At 42.8% G+C, this 18,367-nt stretch overlaps 1 protein-coding gene across 7 annotated transcripts in view; it reads left to right on the plus strand.

Moving 5' to 3' along the window:
* Positions 1 to 2,967: 2,967 nt before the first annotated feature.
* LOC102541811 (zinc finger protein 75D-like) overlaps positions 2,968 to 18,367 on the plus strand; it is a 34,185-nt gene continuing 18,785 nt past the window's right edge. For 2 of the 7 annotated variants that reach the window (XR_012061105.1, XM_072942542.1), the window contains exons 1-8: positions 3,029 to 3,587; positions 7,506 to 7,927; positions 8,428 to 8,573; positions 13,472 to 13,600; positions 15,134 to 15,329; positions 16,012 to 16,103; positions 16,380 to 16,506; positions 18,141 to 18,251. Coding sequence is in view for 6 of the 7 variants with exons in the window: in XM_072942542.1 (XP_072798643.1) it covers positions 13,580 to 13,600; positions 15,134 to 15,329; positions 16,012 to 16,103; positions 16,380 to 16,506; positions 18,141 to 18,251 (547 nt within the window). In the remaining variant the exon portion in view is untranslated. The other 5 variants (XM_072942545.1, XM_072942544.1, XM_072942543.1 and 2 more) reach the window with 5 other exon arrangements.

Raw genomic sequence — 18,367 nt, forward strand, 5'->3', positions numbered from 1 at the left:
AAATGCCATGTGTAGACAAGGCAGCCTTTTGCTGTCCAGGAACAAGTCCTCACTAGAGACTGAATCCTGCCAGAATGTTGACCTTGGACTTTCCAGGCTCCATAACTTTGAGAAAATTAATTTCTGTTCTGCAAATTACCTTCTTCTTTTATTTATATATATTTATGTAGAAATTTAAATGTTTAATAATAATGTGTTAATATATACCTGTGTATTAACACTGATTCCAATTTCAGTAGGAATCAGGGAAATTCAAATTAAAGCCACAATTAAATCTCTTTTTCTTCCCCTGATTGGCAGAAAATTTAAAGTCTGACAATACCAAGTTTTGACAATAATATGGAGCAACAGGAGCTCATATTCTGCTGGAGGGTAGGTGAGAACTGGTACAGCCACTTTGGAATTAATTAGTAAAACTGAAGATGTGCATACCTATGACTGATTTGTTCTATGACATACCCTAGAGAAACTCTCACAACTATACTGTTAATAGGTAGAAAAATCTTCACAGAAACATTGTTTATAATAAGCAAACAGAAACAACCCAAATGGCCAGCAACAGGAGAACAGATGAATGAATTGATGGTAGTCATACAATGAAATACTATACAGCAATAAAATGAATAAAATGACAGCAATATGAATCAACCTTGATGTATGTCACAAATGTAAAGTGCAGTCAAAAAAGAACAGTGCAGAAAAGTGCAAAACACAAAAAGCTTCCTGCAGCCATACAAGAAGTCTCATGTCCCTATTTGCATAATAAAAGCAAATGTGATCTCAGAAAACAAGGAAACTTGGAGACATACACAAATATGTGATAGGATTACAGTTAATTTTTATTTTCTTTCTTTTTTTGTTCTGGCCCTCAAATCCACTGAGAGCATTCTCTTAGCAGTGATCACCTTGACCCACTTGGCCATTTGTCAGCCCTCCACTATGCAGTGGTCAAGCAGTAGTGCCTGTGCCTGCAGTTGGCATCCCTAGCTTTACAGAATTTTTTGACAAGTCCCTAGTGCAAATGCCTGCCACCCTGCTGCTGCCCCTCTGTGAGCAGCACATAAGTTGGACCTCTCCTCTTTGAGATGCCCACCTTGATAAAGCTTACATGTAGAGATAAATGTTTCAAAAAGTTCAGTGTCTTTTTTAACTACAATCATCTTCCTACTGGTTTCCGTGGGCTTGATTTTTGTCACCTATGGCTACTTTTTCAAAGCCGTCCAAGGATCTGCTCAGCCAAGGACAGAGAGGAACATACACTTTGGAACCTGCAGGTCCCATGTGGTGGCAGTAGACTTCTCTTTCAGGCAGTCATCTATGACTAAATCTAGTGTAATAATAGTTACTTCCTTGATCAGACCAAGTTCCTTATCCTTCTGTTCTTATCATAGTTTAACACCATGCTTCACACTCTTACCTACAGCCTGAGGAACCAGGACCTTAAGGATGCACTAGAGAAATTTCTTGGTGGTTGAGAGACATGTGACTAGGACTACTGACAAGCAGGGTTCTTCCCTTGCTTCTTCCCACAGTCAGACTCTGCTTCACCTCTCTCTCTCTCCCTCTCTCTCTCTCTCTCTCCTGTCAATAGAGCCATCTAGTTACCCTACGCTCTGAATACAAATGCAGCAAGGTACCTTAGAAAGTTCATGACACTAGGAGCCAGGAGACTTGAGCCCCTTGGTGTACTCCACAAATAACTAGCCATGGCAGCCAGCAGATATATCTAGTACTTTGTTTCATCATCTGTAAAATGAATATAATAGCTGGCAGGAGCACTGTAGAGATTAAAATAGATAAAACATGTGCCATTGCTTAGAGAAAACTACTTAGTTTATACTTAATCCAAGATGGAACACTTTCCATAAGGAGGTTTATCAATCTATTTCATATCCCAACTCCCTCCATTTATATCCTGAAGGAGTACTACTTCTTCATTGTGCAACCAGATTGTACATAATTGATGGATGGATAAAGCAGGGCCAGAATAAAGGCAGAGAGAAGCCTTCACTATTCTTTCCCTCACACTCTACGTCCCAATCCAGCAGTTCCCTCTTCAGAATATATCTCAAATACTCCAATCTGGAATCACGTGCAAACACACACACGTGCACACACGTGAAAATTAGGGAAGTATCTGAATGTTCATCAGAAGAGAAATGATTGAAGATTGAATATATAATAGTAAATGCCAAATGCAAGAGCTGAAAAATATAAAGATGAAGTCGATATATTGAAGCAGAAACACTTGAAGATATAGTAAATAGGCAAAATTACAGATTAAGGTCCAGAAAGATATACACACTAATAAAAGTTATTTCCTCTGGAGAGGGAATGTAAATTTGGGAGATAAGAGATGAAAGGATTTGTTTTTAAGCTAAGAATGTTTTGCTGTACTTATGGAATATGAAAAACTAAAACAGGTGGGGGGAAAGCATGGAATTAGAATCAAGTTCTAGCCCCACTTCTGTGATTTGCCAGTCGCTTAAACCCTGTCTTAGTTTCCTCGTCTGGAGAACAAAAATAGTAGTAATATTACTTCATAAGATTGGTGTGAGGATAAGTTAGTACGTCCGTGATTAAACTATATCAGGCACGAGCAAGTATTACGCTCTCGTCATTACTGTTGTCACATCTGTAAAAAGAGTAAGAGCCCTGGCAGGGTGGGTATATGAACCAACCCCTCCCCGCAACCAAGTAACAGAAGCGGAAGCGCGTGTCAAACATAATAGCTGTAATCAATCGGAGAGATTAACAAACGCCCCGATCCAGGGGCCCCAATTGTCGAACAGCATTCCTGGTCCCAGATTATGACGCAAGGAGGATCTTAGCTCTTCATTGGGGCAGACTACTGTCCATTGGCGGAGGGCGGAACCAGGTGGGGATCATTGTTCTTCAGGGCACTCCTGCGTGTCCCGCGGCGCTCTTTACTGGCGTGGTCCTTGCGCATGCGTCAGGCCAAGGTCCCGGCTTGCCCCGCGGCAGCTTCCGGCCTGGCGCGCTGGAAATGACGGTTGGGCGGGTGAGTCGAGTGTCTAAGATAGCCTTTGCCCCGGTTCGAGCGCAGCGGCTTTGGCCTTTCTCCTGAAGCTCTCGCCTTGTGTTCTAAGTCCTGGGACGGAAAGACTCGCAGCGGCCTTGAGCCGGGACCTCCACCCTCTTGGAAGGCGTGGGGCCGAGGTAGCCTGGTGTGTCGGCCCCGTTGCCCTTCAGGGCTCCAGTCCGCTCACTTTCCTAGTGAAGACGGCTTTTACGGGCTCCAAACCTCTTGCCCTTACGGTTTTTGCTAACAAAACACTCTTTCACTATGGCCCTTCCGCGTCCTTGTGGGCCCTTGTGTTGGGCAGTGGGGACTCGAAGACAACTCCTTACTCTCAGAGAGCTCCGAAACTAGTGGAGTAGATAGACCCGGGGAAGTAAATTCTGGTATTAGATGGAGTAGTGTAACTGAGCAAAGGCCGTGTGCCCGGGTCGCAAAAAGCCGGTCAGATAGCGAGTGTTTGCTGCAAAGAAAGGGGTTTATTTGCTGGGCGCCAAACGAAGGAGTAAAAGACAAGCCTCAGATTCATTCCATCTTGGTCTTTAAGGTAGGGTTATTTATTTATTTTTTCTAAGAACAAGGAGGCTTGAATTAATCATGATCTTTTGACATTTATGTGACTTTTCTTTTTGCCCTTTAGAAAGTAGTTTATTGAGGTGAAATTTTACATAAAGTAACACTTATTTAAAGTGGATAATTCAGAGTCATTTAATACATTTACAGTGTTGTACAACTACAACCTCTGTATAATTCCAATTTCATCACTCCAAAGTAAAATTTGTCCATTAAGCAGTTTCTTGTGATACCGTATCCCCAGAGCCTGGCAAAAATCAGTGTGCTTTTTGTCTCTATGGATTTATTTAGGCTGGATATTTACATAAATGAAATCACACAATGTGTGACCTTTTGTGTCTGGCTTCTTTCACTTCCCATTATGTTTTAAAGATTAATCAATGTTGTAGCATTTATCAATAGTCCACTCATTTTTATAAACAAATAATATTCCATTGTATGTATAGACCACAATTTGTCTACCAGTTCATCTGTTGATAGACATCTGAGATGTTTCCATTTTTAAGCTATGTGACTAGTGGTGCTGTGAGCATGCTTATATATGTAACAGCATCTGTTTTCAGTTCTTTGGTGGGAGGGGTGGTATATAACTAGGAATAGACTTGTGGGATGATATGGTATTCAATGTTTAAAGTTTTCAGGCAAAGCCAAATGATTTTCCACAGTGGCTGAACCATTTTACATTCCCACTGGCAAAATACGAAGGTTCCAGTTTTTCCGCATCTTTGGTAACACGTTGGGAGATTGTATTACTTATTCAATTATATTTACTTGTTACAGGTTGCATTAGTCTGCTAAGGCTTCAACACATTAATTTTAGGGGGACACAATTCAGTCCATAACCTAGGTGTATTTGAATTTCTTATTTCTTCTTGAATCACTTTTGGTAATCTGTGTTTTTCTAGGACTTTGTCTTCTCATCTAAGTTATCTAATTTGTTGTTGGTTTATAATTATTCATGGTATTCTCTTATTAATTCCCCTAAGATTGGAAATAATGTCCCCACTTGCATTTCTGATTTTAGTTATTTGTGTCTTCTCTGTTTTTTCTTTCAGTCTTTGTAAATGTTTGTCGATTTTGCTGATCTTTTCAAAGAACCAGCTTTTCATTTCATTGATTCTGTTGTTTTTCTGCTATTTCATTGATCTCTGGTCTAATTGTTACTTGTTTTTTTTTTTTCCTTCTGCTAGCTTTGAGTTTAATTTACTCTTTCTACTTCCTTAAGGTGCTAAGTTAGGTTATTGATTTGTGATCTTTTTTTTTTAAATTGATGTATAATTGATTTACAATGTTGTGTTAGTTTCAGGTGTATAGCAAAGTGATTTTTCAGATTATTTTCCATTATAGATTATTACAAGATATTGAATATAATTCTCTGTGCTGTACAGTATGTCCTTGTTTATCTATTTTACATATACTAGTCTGTATCTGTTAATCTCAAACTCCTAATTTATTCACCCTGTCTCCTGCCTCTGGTATCCATAAGTTTGTTTTTTTTTTTAATTCATGAGTTTGTTTTCTATTTCTGTGAGTCTGTTTCTGTTTTGTAAATAAGTTCATTTGTATCTTTTTTTTTTAGATTCTACATATAAGTGATATGGTATTTGTCTTTCTCTGCCTGACTTCACTTAATATGACAATCTCCAGGGCCATCCATGTTGCTGCAGATGGCATTGTTTCATTCTTTTTTATGGCTGAGTAATATTCGTGTGTGTGTGTGTGTGTGTGTGTGTGTGTGTGTGTGTGTGTGTGTGTCTCACATCTTCTTTGTCCAGTCATCTATCGCTGGACATTCAGGTTGCTTCCATGTCTTAGCTATTGTAAATAATGCTGCTGTGAACACTGGGGTGCATATATCTTTTCAAATTAGAGTTTTCTCTGGATATATGCCCAGGAGTGGGGTTGCTGGATGGTATGATAACTCTCTGCTTTTAATTTGTTGAGGAACCTCCATACTGTTCTCCACAGTGGCTGCACTAATTTACAATCCCACCAAAAATGTAGGAGAGTTCCCTTTTCTCCATACCCTCTCTAGCATTTATTATTTGTAGACTTTTTGATGCTGGCCATTCTATTATGTGACATTTCTTGATCATAGTTTTGGCAGTCACTGGTTCTCAGTTATGAGGCTATGGTTCACAATGATCAGGCCAGGTAGTCCATGACCTGGGGGTCTGTTAACTCATCCTGAGTTTGTACATTAATGATGATGTGTATAATAGCAAATGTATTACATTGACAATGTTATGGAGAACAGCAATCTTAGTCATCTGACGCTGGCTGATAAGTGGTCAGTTAGCAGAGGACTGAAGTCAGATGGGACAAGAAAGAGAATAATGTTTTGGATAGAGAGATTAATCATAAACTCATTAAGGAAACTCAGTTGTAGGGGGACTCAGTTTCACTAAGAGAAGATGCCCTGAGAGAAAGTTACAGGCAGGGCTGAGGAATTCAAAACTATCAGGAGGTTTCAAGAAGGCAGTGATGGTGGTGTTACCAGTCCTCATCCTATGGATTTCTTGTCTATGATGGTGCACTCCTGGAAAATTTTTCCCATTTCCCCATTTCTAATTCCCTGGCTCAGATGCCCTTTCTACTTTGATTGGGAGTAATGCAGACTGGCAGCACCTCGTGTTCGGTTTCTATGGAAAGAATGAATCAGGCCTTCGGAAAAGATTAGTTGTAAAGGTATTAAGGCTGGAGAGCACAGAGCCTGTTCCAGGACCAGTTCACCTGTGCAGGATTGTAGAATGTGTGTAGGGTAGTGCACAATGAGGCTAGAGGAGGCTTGAATGCCAGGGAGAGCCTTGCAAGTTAGGAGATCTTGGCTTATTTTAGTGGCATTTGGAAGTCTTGACGCTTTTGAGCAATTAGATTACATTATTAGAAAGTCAAGAAGTCCAGAGGGGACAGATGGGAGACTCTTGTACCAGCCTGGCCTAATGATATATGCCTTGACCCTGAGAACTATAAGAGTTCTCAACCGGGGGCAGCTGCTGCCCAGGTACATTTGGCAGTGTCTGGAGTCAATCTGTCACAACTAGCGGGTGCTCCTGACATCTAGTGGGTGGAGGCCAGGAGTGCAGCTAAACATATTGCAATGCACAGGACACCCACCCACACAGACAACAAGGACCTGTCCAGCCCAAAATGTCAATATTGCTGGAGTTCAGAAATCCTGCCCTGGAGCTTTAAGAGTGGAAACAAAGGGGAGACAGAGCTCAGACACATCTCAGCCAGAGACAAGTCTTCATCTCCTTTTGTATTCTTTATAATGCTTAAGTACTGGACATCTGGTTAATTAGGTCTGAAGACCCCAGTCTTCCTCCTGTTTTTTCACCTATTCATTCACTTGCCAAATATAAATTTAGCACCAGACACTACTCGAGGTGCTGTGATTCAGCAATGAACAAAACAAATTACCCGCTCTCCAAGAACCTTACCTTTTTGTGGGGTGACAGACATTAAACCAATAAATACATGTCAAGTAGTGAGATATGCTATGAGGAAGTTCCTGTAAGGTGGAGCTTCTCTCACTACCACCTCAGAGCATTCACTCTGCACCTTCTAACTGCCAAGCACACGGTCAGATGCTTTACAAATAGCATTTCTAATCTTTTTCTCTCTGCTGCAAGGTAGGTATTGTTACGCTCACATGAGATAAAGAGGCTTAGAGAAGCTGAATATTTTGCACCAGATCAGTAAGTGTGGAGTTGAACTGGGACTGGAAACTGGATATACCTGATGGTCAAAGTCTGTGCTGTTTCCATTAGGTAACACTGTCTCACATGCCAGACTGATTTGAATGGGAGAAGAAATCTATACCTTCTTTCCCACACTTAGGAAAATGACGTAGAAATGAACTGTCACACTGACCTCTTTCTCTTTCCAGAGTGAAGTTTTTATCAGAGGGGCGTACCTGGAGGTGATTCTCCACATTGTAGGAACTGAATTTGAAGCTACACATCAGCCTCAGTTGGAATTGAATTCCTCTTTATTGCTCACAGTCTCTCAGGTGGCTGATGGCAGATCCTGACCTCTCAGAGGGATTGGCCAGTTGGAGATCTCCCACCAGATCTTCAGACTCACCTGTTATCAGCAACTGCTGGGCCTCACTCACAAGGCCCTCAGCCAACTCTTGGAGCTCTGCTTGTGATGGTTGCAGCCCAAACTACATTCAAGAAGATCCTGGAGCTGAAGCAATTCCTAACCATCCTTCACAGGGAGATCCAAGCCTGGATGAGGGTGTGTCATCTAGGAAGCTTTGAGAATGCAATGACTGGTGCAGCATTTGGACTGAGAATGAAGGCAATGGTAAGAAGGCAATGGTGAGAAGAGGAGTATGGAAAGAGAAAATGGAGATCAGGTTGGAGAGGGTCTGGGTGAAGGGACAGGCAGCTGCAACAAGATGGAGAAACTTGATGTAGCTGCTGCTTCTTAAGTACTTCTTTGTTTTTCTGATTGGTGTCCATGCCAACTTTTATTAGAGAATAGATTTTGTTTCACCTTTGAAGGAAGGGTAGGAAGAGAGAGAGGTGGGTCACTCATCACTCACTGAGCTTTCAGTAGGTCTCGGCTGCTATGAGTAAAGGAAGGAAGATATTGTCCCCGTAGAATTTAAGCTTTCTCCTCTGCATGTTATAATGACCTGAGCCAGTTCTGTAAATGAGAATCTTCTGGATGTTGAAATGCCTGCTGTAAGACAGGACTGCAATGCTACCACCCAAAACTACCATACTACAGGCAGTTATTTGCTAGAATCCTGTGACCTGCACATGTGAAACTGCTCAGTCCTTCTCTTTGTCTCTACCCAGAAGCCACTGAGGATGAGCAGCAGGACTTTGAGGAGGCTGGAGCTCATAACGGTGAAAGCAAGGATTTGGCCCTGGTGAAGTCAGTGATGAAATGGCACAGACTAGCCCAGCATCCCGGAAGTCCAGGGCTGTTCCCAAACTGACTGGTAAGGCAGTCCCTCACAGGAGGAGCAGACAAGAGGTGGCAAGAGGAAAGGAAGTGGGGTAGGAAGCGTGAGGGGCCCAGCTGTAGTTTTGGATGTGACCACTTATCTGCCACCTTAGGCTGAGAAACCAAAATAGAAGTGTAAAAAGGGTTATTAACATTCTGCAGGCTTTGCCCTACTTCTTTTGATTGTGGGAATGTATTTTTTTAATCTGTCATGATAATGATTATATTAGCATGAAGAAATTTTAGATTTGCTTATATCATCACAGGAGCAATTCACTTCACAGTATCCATTGTTAACAGTTTATACATACTTATTTTCTTTTTTCCCCATTCTATTTTTTAACCATTGTTTTAATTGAAGTATAGTTAATTACAATGTTGTGCTAATTTCAGGTGTACAGCAGAGTGATTCAGTTCTATATATATATATATATATATATATATATATACACATACACACACACACACACTTCTTCTATATATGTTTTTTATATATATATATTCTTTTTCAGATTCCTTTCCATTATAGATTATTACAAGATATTGAATATAGATCCCTGTGCTATTCAGTAGGTCTTTGTTATTTGTTTTGTATATAGCAGTGTATATCTGTTAATCCCAAACTCCTCATTTCTCTCTCTCTCCTCCCCCAGGGTTGTGAGAATATTTATTGCAATCTATTGGAAGTGCTTAGGAATCCTTGGGAAAAAGGATTAGTGTTAACTGAAAAATTGTATCAGTTAGATAAAATGTTTCAGTAAGGAATGGAGGTAGAGAAACTATATAGAGAGCCCTAGTATTTAACCTACAGGGAAAAACGGGCTTAAAAAATTTTTTTTTATTTGGTGGGGGATAATTAGGTTTACTTATTTATTTTTAAAGGAGGTACTGGGAATTGAACCCAGGACCTACTGTATACTAAGCATGTGCTCTACCACTTGAGCTTTACCCTCCCCCCAAACTGGCTTTTTAATGTTTGGTCTGTATCAAACCAGGAGTCTAAGTTACATATTAGAAGAAATTGATATACTTGAGAGTGTTGCTGTTTATACAACCTACAATAAATCTACAAATTTATTCTCAAGTGGTTAGTGCAGGGTTGATTTATCAATGGGATGTAGACACTGAGGTCCCAGAGAAGGTAACTGAAGCGACCACATAAGGAGTAGGGAGATCATAGGGGAAAGTTAGATTTATTTGAACCTGGAAGCCTGAAAGAGTGGTCCTGCAGAGCTGAGACTGAGAGCCTTGGGGGATGAGGTCTGCGTGGTGGTGCCTGACTGGTGCAGGTTCTGAGGGTGATGCTCTGAAGGGCACGCCACCTCTTGCCATCACCCCCCTAGTCCACTCTGAGCCACCATCATGTCCTGCTGGGATTATTGCAGATGAGGATCTCAAACCTAAAATCATTACTGTCCACTAGTTCTGAGAGACTGGAAATAGTAGTTGCTTTTGAAAAAACTAAGTCCCAACCTGGGATTCTGAGGAAATGAACCTTCTTTGAAATACATTCAAGTGACATAGGCAGATGATTATTATTGTCACATCTGTTTAACCCTTTTCTCTCACTCAAAAAGGATCAAAATATATGTCTCAAAGGAGTGTAACACCAGTCTACTTAAAAAATAGCATAATGACTTGTTAGTGGTTCCATTTTCATTCCTACCTTAAACTTAGCTCCAGATGAATTGCTGTGGAAAGAAGCTCCTTCAAAAACCCTCAAATGATGTTCTTTATTATTTTATTTATTTTCTTAAAGGCAGTCTCTTAATTCCCAAAGTACTCCATAATAGATTCACAAGAACTTATTTTCTAACTTTAACTCTTTCTCTAAATGTAGCTCAATAACATTTAATTTAAAAAGTACTACAGATTTTCTCAAATGCTTATCTCTTTCAAGGCTCTGCTCTTACCTTTTCTTCTGCCTGGAATGTGGCCCCACTCTCTGCTGTGGGAAAATCCCTCAAGATCTTGTATAAGTTTTTCCCAACTCCAAATCAACTTTCATTTCCTTAGAATTCCCACAGCTTATGTGTTACCCTTTGCTACGTTGTGTTACTGATATTTGTGAAACTGCCTCAGTCTTTTTGCCAGATTCCTTGAATCAAAGATGTTGTCCTGTTGACTCTGGAACACTGACTACACGTAGTAGACTTAATGAATAATCCCTTGACTAGTACCAGCTGACACTGTGAAAACACTGACCACTGGAAGAACACTGACAACGGCAAATACTCAGGTTCTCCTAAATATGATTCAGTAAATATTTATGGAATGCCAGTCTTAGCCAGGCAACTCTGCCAAACGCTGCAGGACATACAAATGAAAAGAAGGATCCCATCTTCCAGGGAGCACGCAGTGGTAGGAAAATCAGAAGATAGCACAAAGGGGACCTGAATTCCACTGAAGGACCTGCTGCTGGTAAATTATGTGACCCTGAGCAACTCTCTTCCTGGCAAGGAAGCAAGCTCTCAATTCTCTGATGAGAACTATAAATGGAACTTATTTCACAGGTTATAAACTATCTAACAAGGAAAAGAAAAAACCAGAATCATTGTGAGCATGCCAGGCCCAGATATGGGTACAAACCCCTCAGGGGGTGTTAACCGTGACCAGAACAAAACTGCCTTTGTGAAAATTATAAAGAATAACTTCATATAAAATGGAATTAGGAGTTCAGAGGGGAAGATCTCAGGCCCTACCAGTAGACACCAATTGTGTTAGAAAGAGAAAGAGAAGTACTTTGCCAAGAGGAAGGTTACTACTTTACTATCCAAAGGAAAGTTACTACTTTACTATCCAGAAGGAGGAAGAATTTCTCCTTGCCCAACAACAGCCGAGCCAATCAAAGACTGGAACGATTCAGCCAATGAAAAACCACTCCATTTAAAACTGCCAGTTTTCCCCCAGGGGACTCTTATAACATCCCCTTGCAACTCCTGGTCCTCTCTGTAAAAGTACCATTCTTTGCCTTTGTTCTCCAGACTGCTTATGATTGCCAGAGTTTTCATGTTCTAAATTGCAACTCTCTATTCGCTAATAAACTCATTTTGCTGATAAAATAACTGGCTGTTTTACTGCCCGAGGGTGGGAGAATTGTCTGGGGGTACGGCTCCAACCCTGGCAGGAGCTGGACTCCCGGTTACAAGGCACGGCCACCCGCGGCCACGCAGGACCTAACGGCCGGAAAGCGCTCCGCTGGCCTGGAGATAGAGGGACACGAATACTTCCTCCGCCGGTTGAACCCGGACTGTGGCAGTCTGCAAGCGAGGGGCTGAGCGAGGCCCTCCCCGGAAGTACGTCACCTCTCCTTCCGGTTGGAGATCCCGTCACCCGTGCAGAGGGAGCGGACCGCGGCGGTGGAAGATTTTTGGCCAGTCTTAGCCGGGCCAGGCCGACCTGTGAGGTTCCGGCCCTGCGCCCCCGACCCCAGACCCTCGCTGGGCCCGCCTGACTGGCGCGGGCAGTGTCCTCCTTACAGCGGCGGCTGGAGGGGCGGAGACTTGCGCTTGAACCCAAGGAAGTGGAAGCGGTCTCCACAAAGCCAAGCCATCTGAGGTAACGGAGAAGCGGTTTCCCCTTCGGCTCCGGAGCCTCCGAGAAACTCTGGCCGCAACCCAGGGTCGCTGTAGGGCGGGCGGGTGCTGAGCCACACTATTCCGGGCGAGACCGGCGTCAGCCTCCTGAGGCCGCTCTTTCCCAGCTTTGCGCAGACAGCGCCCGGGCCGCGCGCCCTTAGACCCCGCCCGGTACTGTGCTCGCGGGCGCGCGCGTCGTTGGCCCAGAGGCAGGGGTGGGCAATAGTGTCCACTTTCCCGCCTCCGCCGGCGTTTGCTTTGCTGGTTGTTGCTACCACAGGAGAGCTGGGCAGCCCATCCTCAGGTCAGCGTCTGCTAATGAAAAAGCCCAGGAAGTGTGCCCGTACCTCCAAAGCCGGGTGGGCAAAGAGGAGCCGGCCATCTGGGAGTACCGTGGCATCCTGGACAGAATTCGATGCCATTTCTGTTGGATCACCTCAGGGAAAGTAAAGCTCACGAGGTTCTCCTGAGGCTCGCTTAGGGGACTAAGTGACCCTTGAAGAAACGTAGTCAGCAGAGTTTAATCGCCACCAATTTCCATTCTCTCCTTTTTTTGCGACTTGACATTTGGACAAACATTTTGTGAACAAAGGGCAGCTGTAATTTTTCCTAAGTCAAGTAAAGAGAAATTTAAAACACAAATATAAATCTTCTGCCTAGTGTTCTTTATACGTCTTGCAGAGAAATGCCAGATGAATGCTGAGTAGCTAATTACTCAATTGGGGCATGCATTTTGAGAATAAGGCTCCATTTTCCCTAATTACTTTCCTTCTACTCTGGTCTCACTGTTTTCCGCTCCCCTGCACCTATTCATGCATTGGAAAGGAGGACCTGCTGTGTTCCAAGAAGCGAACGTTTCTATCTTCCGAAGAGGATGGAGAGTCATGGAACTTGTACCCCTTACTAAAGATAGAAGAGTAGGATGCTATGTTCAAAGTCAAGAGGTCAGAATATTCTCCTAATCTTACCTTGACATGGAGAGGATGGAATAGGATTAACTCTTTGAATAAATCCCAAATACTTTACAGCCAGTAGGTACTAATATTTACTAATTTTCTCACCCACCAAACTTTTGTGATTTTTTTTAAAGACAAAGTCATTTATTGGCATTTTTATTCAATGAGCTGTGCTATATGTATTCTGTTGAGTAGTAGAAAGAAAAAGAGAGAAACAAAAATAAAATGAAGAAAGAGAGAAACAAGGGCCTGGCAGTTGATTTGTAAAGTTCATTTTTCTCTCACAATAAGTAGCACGTAGTAAGGTTCATGTGACTTTCTTATTGACATGCACTTTTTTTCTCGCTTTAATGCTTTAGGAAGAAGACCCTTCCACTGATTTTCTTGCAGAGGAGACTGGGCCTCAGTTGTCAAAGGTGGTGCTGGTGGAGTGTCCATCATTGGAACCAAATTGTTCCTAGAGCAGAATGATGACAGTAGATCTGAAGGTGGGTGAGTACTTGAATCCTTAGATCAGGGATCTGGGAGACCAAGAAACCTGTGACAGAGAGCTCCAGTCAGCACAAGAAATGTGTCCCACAAACAGACCGCCTCAGTCCTGAGAGGTCTCACCAACACTTCCAAAGCTTCCTGTATCATGAAGCAGCTGTACCCCTTGAGGCTGTTGACCATCTGCAGGAATTATACCATCAGTGGCTGAGTCCTGAGAGTCATTCAAAAGAGCAGATCTTGGACCTGCTGGTGTTAGAGCAGTTCCTGACCATTCTGCCCAGGGACACCCAGACCCAGATAAAGAAGCACCATCTACAGAGCGTCGAGGAGGCTGTGGTCCTGGTAGAATACTTGCAGAGGGAATCTGGTCAAATGAATGGGGTGAGAAGAAAGATTCCTGGGTAAAATGGGGTGAAGGTGGAGATAGTGGGGTTGGGGTGGTTAATTTGAGAAATAAGATGGATTAGGTCACTGTTGTATTGTTCCTTTAGGACATCTAAGGCAGATCCTGAAAGCACAGACCTGCAGCAATAGTCAGTACACTGGTTTCAGAGATCTTGGCAGACTTCTCTGGCCTTAGGGAAAGAGTTGTTTTTTGTCCTCTGGAGCCGAGATGTATTGAGGGTCATGATCCTAGTCTGGCCTTGCCAGGGAGATAGGTATTGAGTTCTTAGAAACAAACAAAAGGGAATAAGGAGTTGGAGAGGAAGGGACAAGCCAAAAAAGGAGAAATTCCTGGAGACCAAAGAGAGTGAAGATAGTAAAGAAAAGGAGAAGCTACATGACTAGGGGAAGATTGCCAAGGAAGAGAAAACATAGAAAGAAAACAGGGAAAGAGATTTGGAAATCCCAACAGCAGCTGAGGAGTAGTGTCCTCTGTACCATGGACCGGAGCCTCCACTGCCCTCCCTTCATGGTGGTTCCCTGGCTCTGCTGCTGAGCGGGGATCTGGGGTATGCCCCTGGGCAGGTGGCAGCATACCAGCTGGCTTCAGACCTGCTGTGCATACCAGCCGGGGGGGGCACATGTTTTGTGTCAAAATCATTTGGAGAGAGGTTGGAGCCATGATTCTTTCCTCTTCCTTTTTTCTCCATTTCATCCATATGGAAAATCTGGTTGACAGGACAACTTTTTAATTCAATTCTTTAATCTTTTGAGAAAACTGGAAGACAGGAAACCACCGAGGCAGGGGTCTAAGTTGGGAGAGAAAGCCTGTCAAGGCAGCATGAGAACAGGTGGCTGGTGTAACCCTGCTAGTGGTCTGAGCTGGGCTGTATGCAGAGGGTTGTGGGCTGCTGTCTTGGGGTGCTGGCAGTAGCCACAGCTTTTTTCCTTCTATTCCAGTTTTCCCAGATTTTGTGGCTAGCTCTTTGTAGAAAATTGGTGGCCCAGTATCTCTTTAAGTCTTTTTGTAATTTCCTTTATTGTCTCCCACCTCCTACAGTCTATACTCTGCTTTTTCCTCCCTCTACCACCAACCCCCAAACAAACATGAATGCTCTAGTAACAAGGATGGGGATTATTTCTAGGTTGCAGTCCATGAGCTGGGAGAGGAAGCAGTGTTCTTGGGAGAAACAGCAGAGGCCCCAGGCTTCAAGCTGAAGCCAGCAGAGTCGCAGCCACTGGGCATGTCCCAGGATAAAGAATTTTGGAATACACACCAGGGTCTACAGGAACCACTGAGCAGAAATACTCACAAAGAAACTGAGCCCATATGTGAGAGGGGTAAGGAGCTTCATGTAATTTTCCTTCTCCTGGGAGCTGTGATAGTGATTTGTTAAGCCAGAATATTGTTAGCATTTTCTGGCCTGCCCTTTGGGTCTACTTATGCTACCACATTAGCAGTTATAGTGCCTATCAGGTGGTGGTAGAATATACCAGGTGTGGATGAAGGTTCAGGTTGGCCTAAGGTACAGAAATATCCAAAGCACAGAATCCTGGTAATAACAACAAGAACTCTGTTTTTTGGGGAAGTGGAAAGAGTTGGACCCACCTTATCCTGAATTTATACAGAAGGAATTGGGAACACAAATGGGCTGTTAGTGACAGAATGTGAACACTATATATATATACCAGGAAAAGAGTAATAAATGGGAAAAAAAAACACAGCGTCTCCTACTGTACCCTGAATTCCCTGAGTATTTCATTTTCAATTTATGTCATAAGAGGGAAATAACAGAGTTTTTCCTTTCATTTATTTTGCTCATGAAAACTGGGGAACCTATTTTAGAGACTGGTAGATACTTGGTTTTATTTATAATGAGGCGGCCACTGCTGGGCACCACACACGCTTGTAAGGTGTCTTGTCTCTACTGAAAGAATCAGAATCTTCTACAAGTTTAGAAATGAGCCTAGAATAATCAAAGGCAGAAGGTAGAGAAATTTCCTCTGACTCTTCCACCCACAGCTGTGCCTGCTCACCAGATCCTAGCCTCTCCTGAGCAGACAGACACCAAGGACTGGACTGTGGCACCTGAGTTCTTCTTGTCTGAGTCCCAGGTGAGCTGTGCTTGGCAGCTCTTCAGGGCTGCCTTTCCCTGCTGCCCGTGACCCACACTGCCCATCAGGTGCTCAAAGACATTAGTCCAGATGTTTCTTAGGACTTTGGGCACCTGTTTGCTGATCCTTTGCCTCCTTCTTTTCTGCCTTCTCACTTTAAAAAAAATCGTATGCTGTTCCTTCAGTACCTGATCTCTAACATACAGTTTATGGGCCAGATGGTTGGGCTCCTTTAGAAGTGTCAAGTATTGAGCTAAAGCCCATTATTTTCTTTAGAGCTTGTTGACATTTGAAGAAGTGGCCATATATTTTTCCCAGGAAGAATGGGAATTACTGGATCCCACTCAGAAGGCCCTCTACGGTGATGTAATGCAAGAAACCTATGAGACTGTCATCTCTCTAGGTAAAGATTCTCCCCGTCTCTGCATAGGAGTCTGTTGTGTTTTTGGCTTATTCTTACTCCTGTGAGAGAGTCTCTGTTCCAGTAGCTCACTGGTTCTCAAATAGTTGTTTTTGTATGGAAAAAATATATACCCACATCACCTGGGAGCTTTTCCCAAGTGCATATGCTCATTCCTCATCTAAAATTTTTATTCCCTTCCCTCCAAATCTGCTTTGCTCTTTTCTTTCTTGTCTCCCTAAAGGGCACCACCATTTACCCAGTATTGCAGGCAAGAAAACCCGTGGGTCATTCTTTACCATGATCTTGCCGTCGTACTACACTACTAGTACGCCACTAATCATGTTGACTCCACCTTCACAGTGCAGCCTGAGTCTGACCATGTCTCAGCCTCTCAAGGGCACTTAGCATCCTGGTCTCAGCCAGTGGTGTTTCTATAGAGGTCCACCTTAGTGCTTTCTAACTGGCACCCCCTGCACCACTTCTGCCCTCCCACAGTCTTTTCCGCACAACAGCCAGATTCTTCTAAAAAACCTGATCAGATCGTGATGTTTTCTGCTTCAAAACCTTATGATGACTTTTCATCCCATTCAATATAGGATTCACATTTCCTCCCAAGACTCCCAGGAGCCTCCAAGATCTGACCCTTCAACTCCCTGCCATTGTCTCTGGCCACTCATGCCCTTGCTTAGTTCTCTTTTAATTCACACTGGTCATTTTGCTGTTTCAGGGACTTGCCTTAATTATTTTTTCCCCCTTCCTCCTGGCACTCTTCTGCCACATGGCAAAACTGGACTTAAGGGTTCTGCTCAGATACCACTTTCTCAAAGACGCTGTTTATATAACCTTATCTAAAATAGCTTCACAGGAGCAGAATCTTAAATAGTCTCACCTAGCTTTAGTTTTTTTCAAAACCTTAGTCACTTGCTGGCATTTACATATTCACTGATGTTTATTTTCTTACTCTGCACTAGAATATAGCCCCATGAGCTATATTCACCACAATATCTGTAGCACGTAGAGAGAGCCTGGCACCTCATCACCACTCAGTATGAATTTATTGATTGAAAAGGTGATGAATATGTTCCATACTTGGTAATACGGTTTAGAGAAAATTGCTGAGTGATTCTGGTCTGTTTGTTCCACCTGAAGGTGAACCAGTGAGCTATGGAAGTGGTAGAAATCTTTCCTGGTCCAGTGTCTGCTGCTTGAGAGCTAAATAAAAAGTTAGTGTGATGATGACATGAATCACTTGTGCATAGGATACCCAACCCACTGACTCCCCTATACCTGGTCTTATTCCATATGAGTTCTCCTAAAGAGTTCATAGGACCAGGCTGTATTTCCTGCAGCATCTAGAGTTTGGTGAGTTTTAGTCTTATATGGAGTATTAGTGGCAGAAGAGGGGTAACATGCACTGGATTCCCATACCCTTTCCATCGATACAATTTAGGTCTGTTTTGTAGCTTTTTTGCAAATCCACTCAAATGCAGTATACTGTAAACTTAATAGTGGATATGAGAGTATTCATTTAACCATTCTCGGTTACAGACTGTTAAAATGTCCTTTGCTCTTCCTAAAGTAGTCCAGTGAAGCATCGTTAGTTCAAATCCTTGACCTCAGTCTTTTTATTTCAGCATTATTTGTGGTCCCCAAACCTAAAGTGATCTCCTGTCTAGAGCATGGGGAAGAGCCATGGATTCAAAGATCCCCAGAGTTCAAGGACAGTCCTGGAGAACTCCTTACAGGTAAACGTACTGTGGGAGGAGGAGAAATGTGCCTTGATAGGAACCTTTCCAACAGCTTAACATTTTAAGATTCTACTTCCTTTTTTTTTTTTTTTAAATCAGTGAACATTGCCTCT

This window comes from Vicugna pacos, chromosome 18, assembly GCF_048564905.1.
Source record: "Vicugna pacos chromosome 18, VicPac4, whole genome shotgun sequence".
Lineage (NCBI taxonomy): Eukaryota > Metazoa > Chordata > Mammalia > Artiodactyla > Camelidae > Vicugna > Vicugna pacos.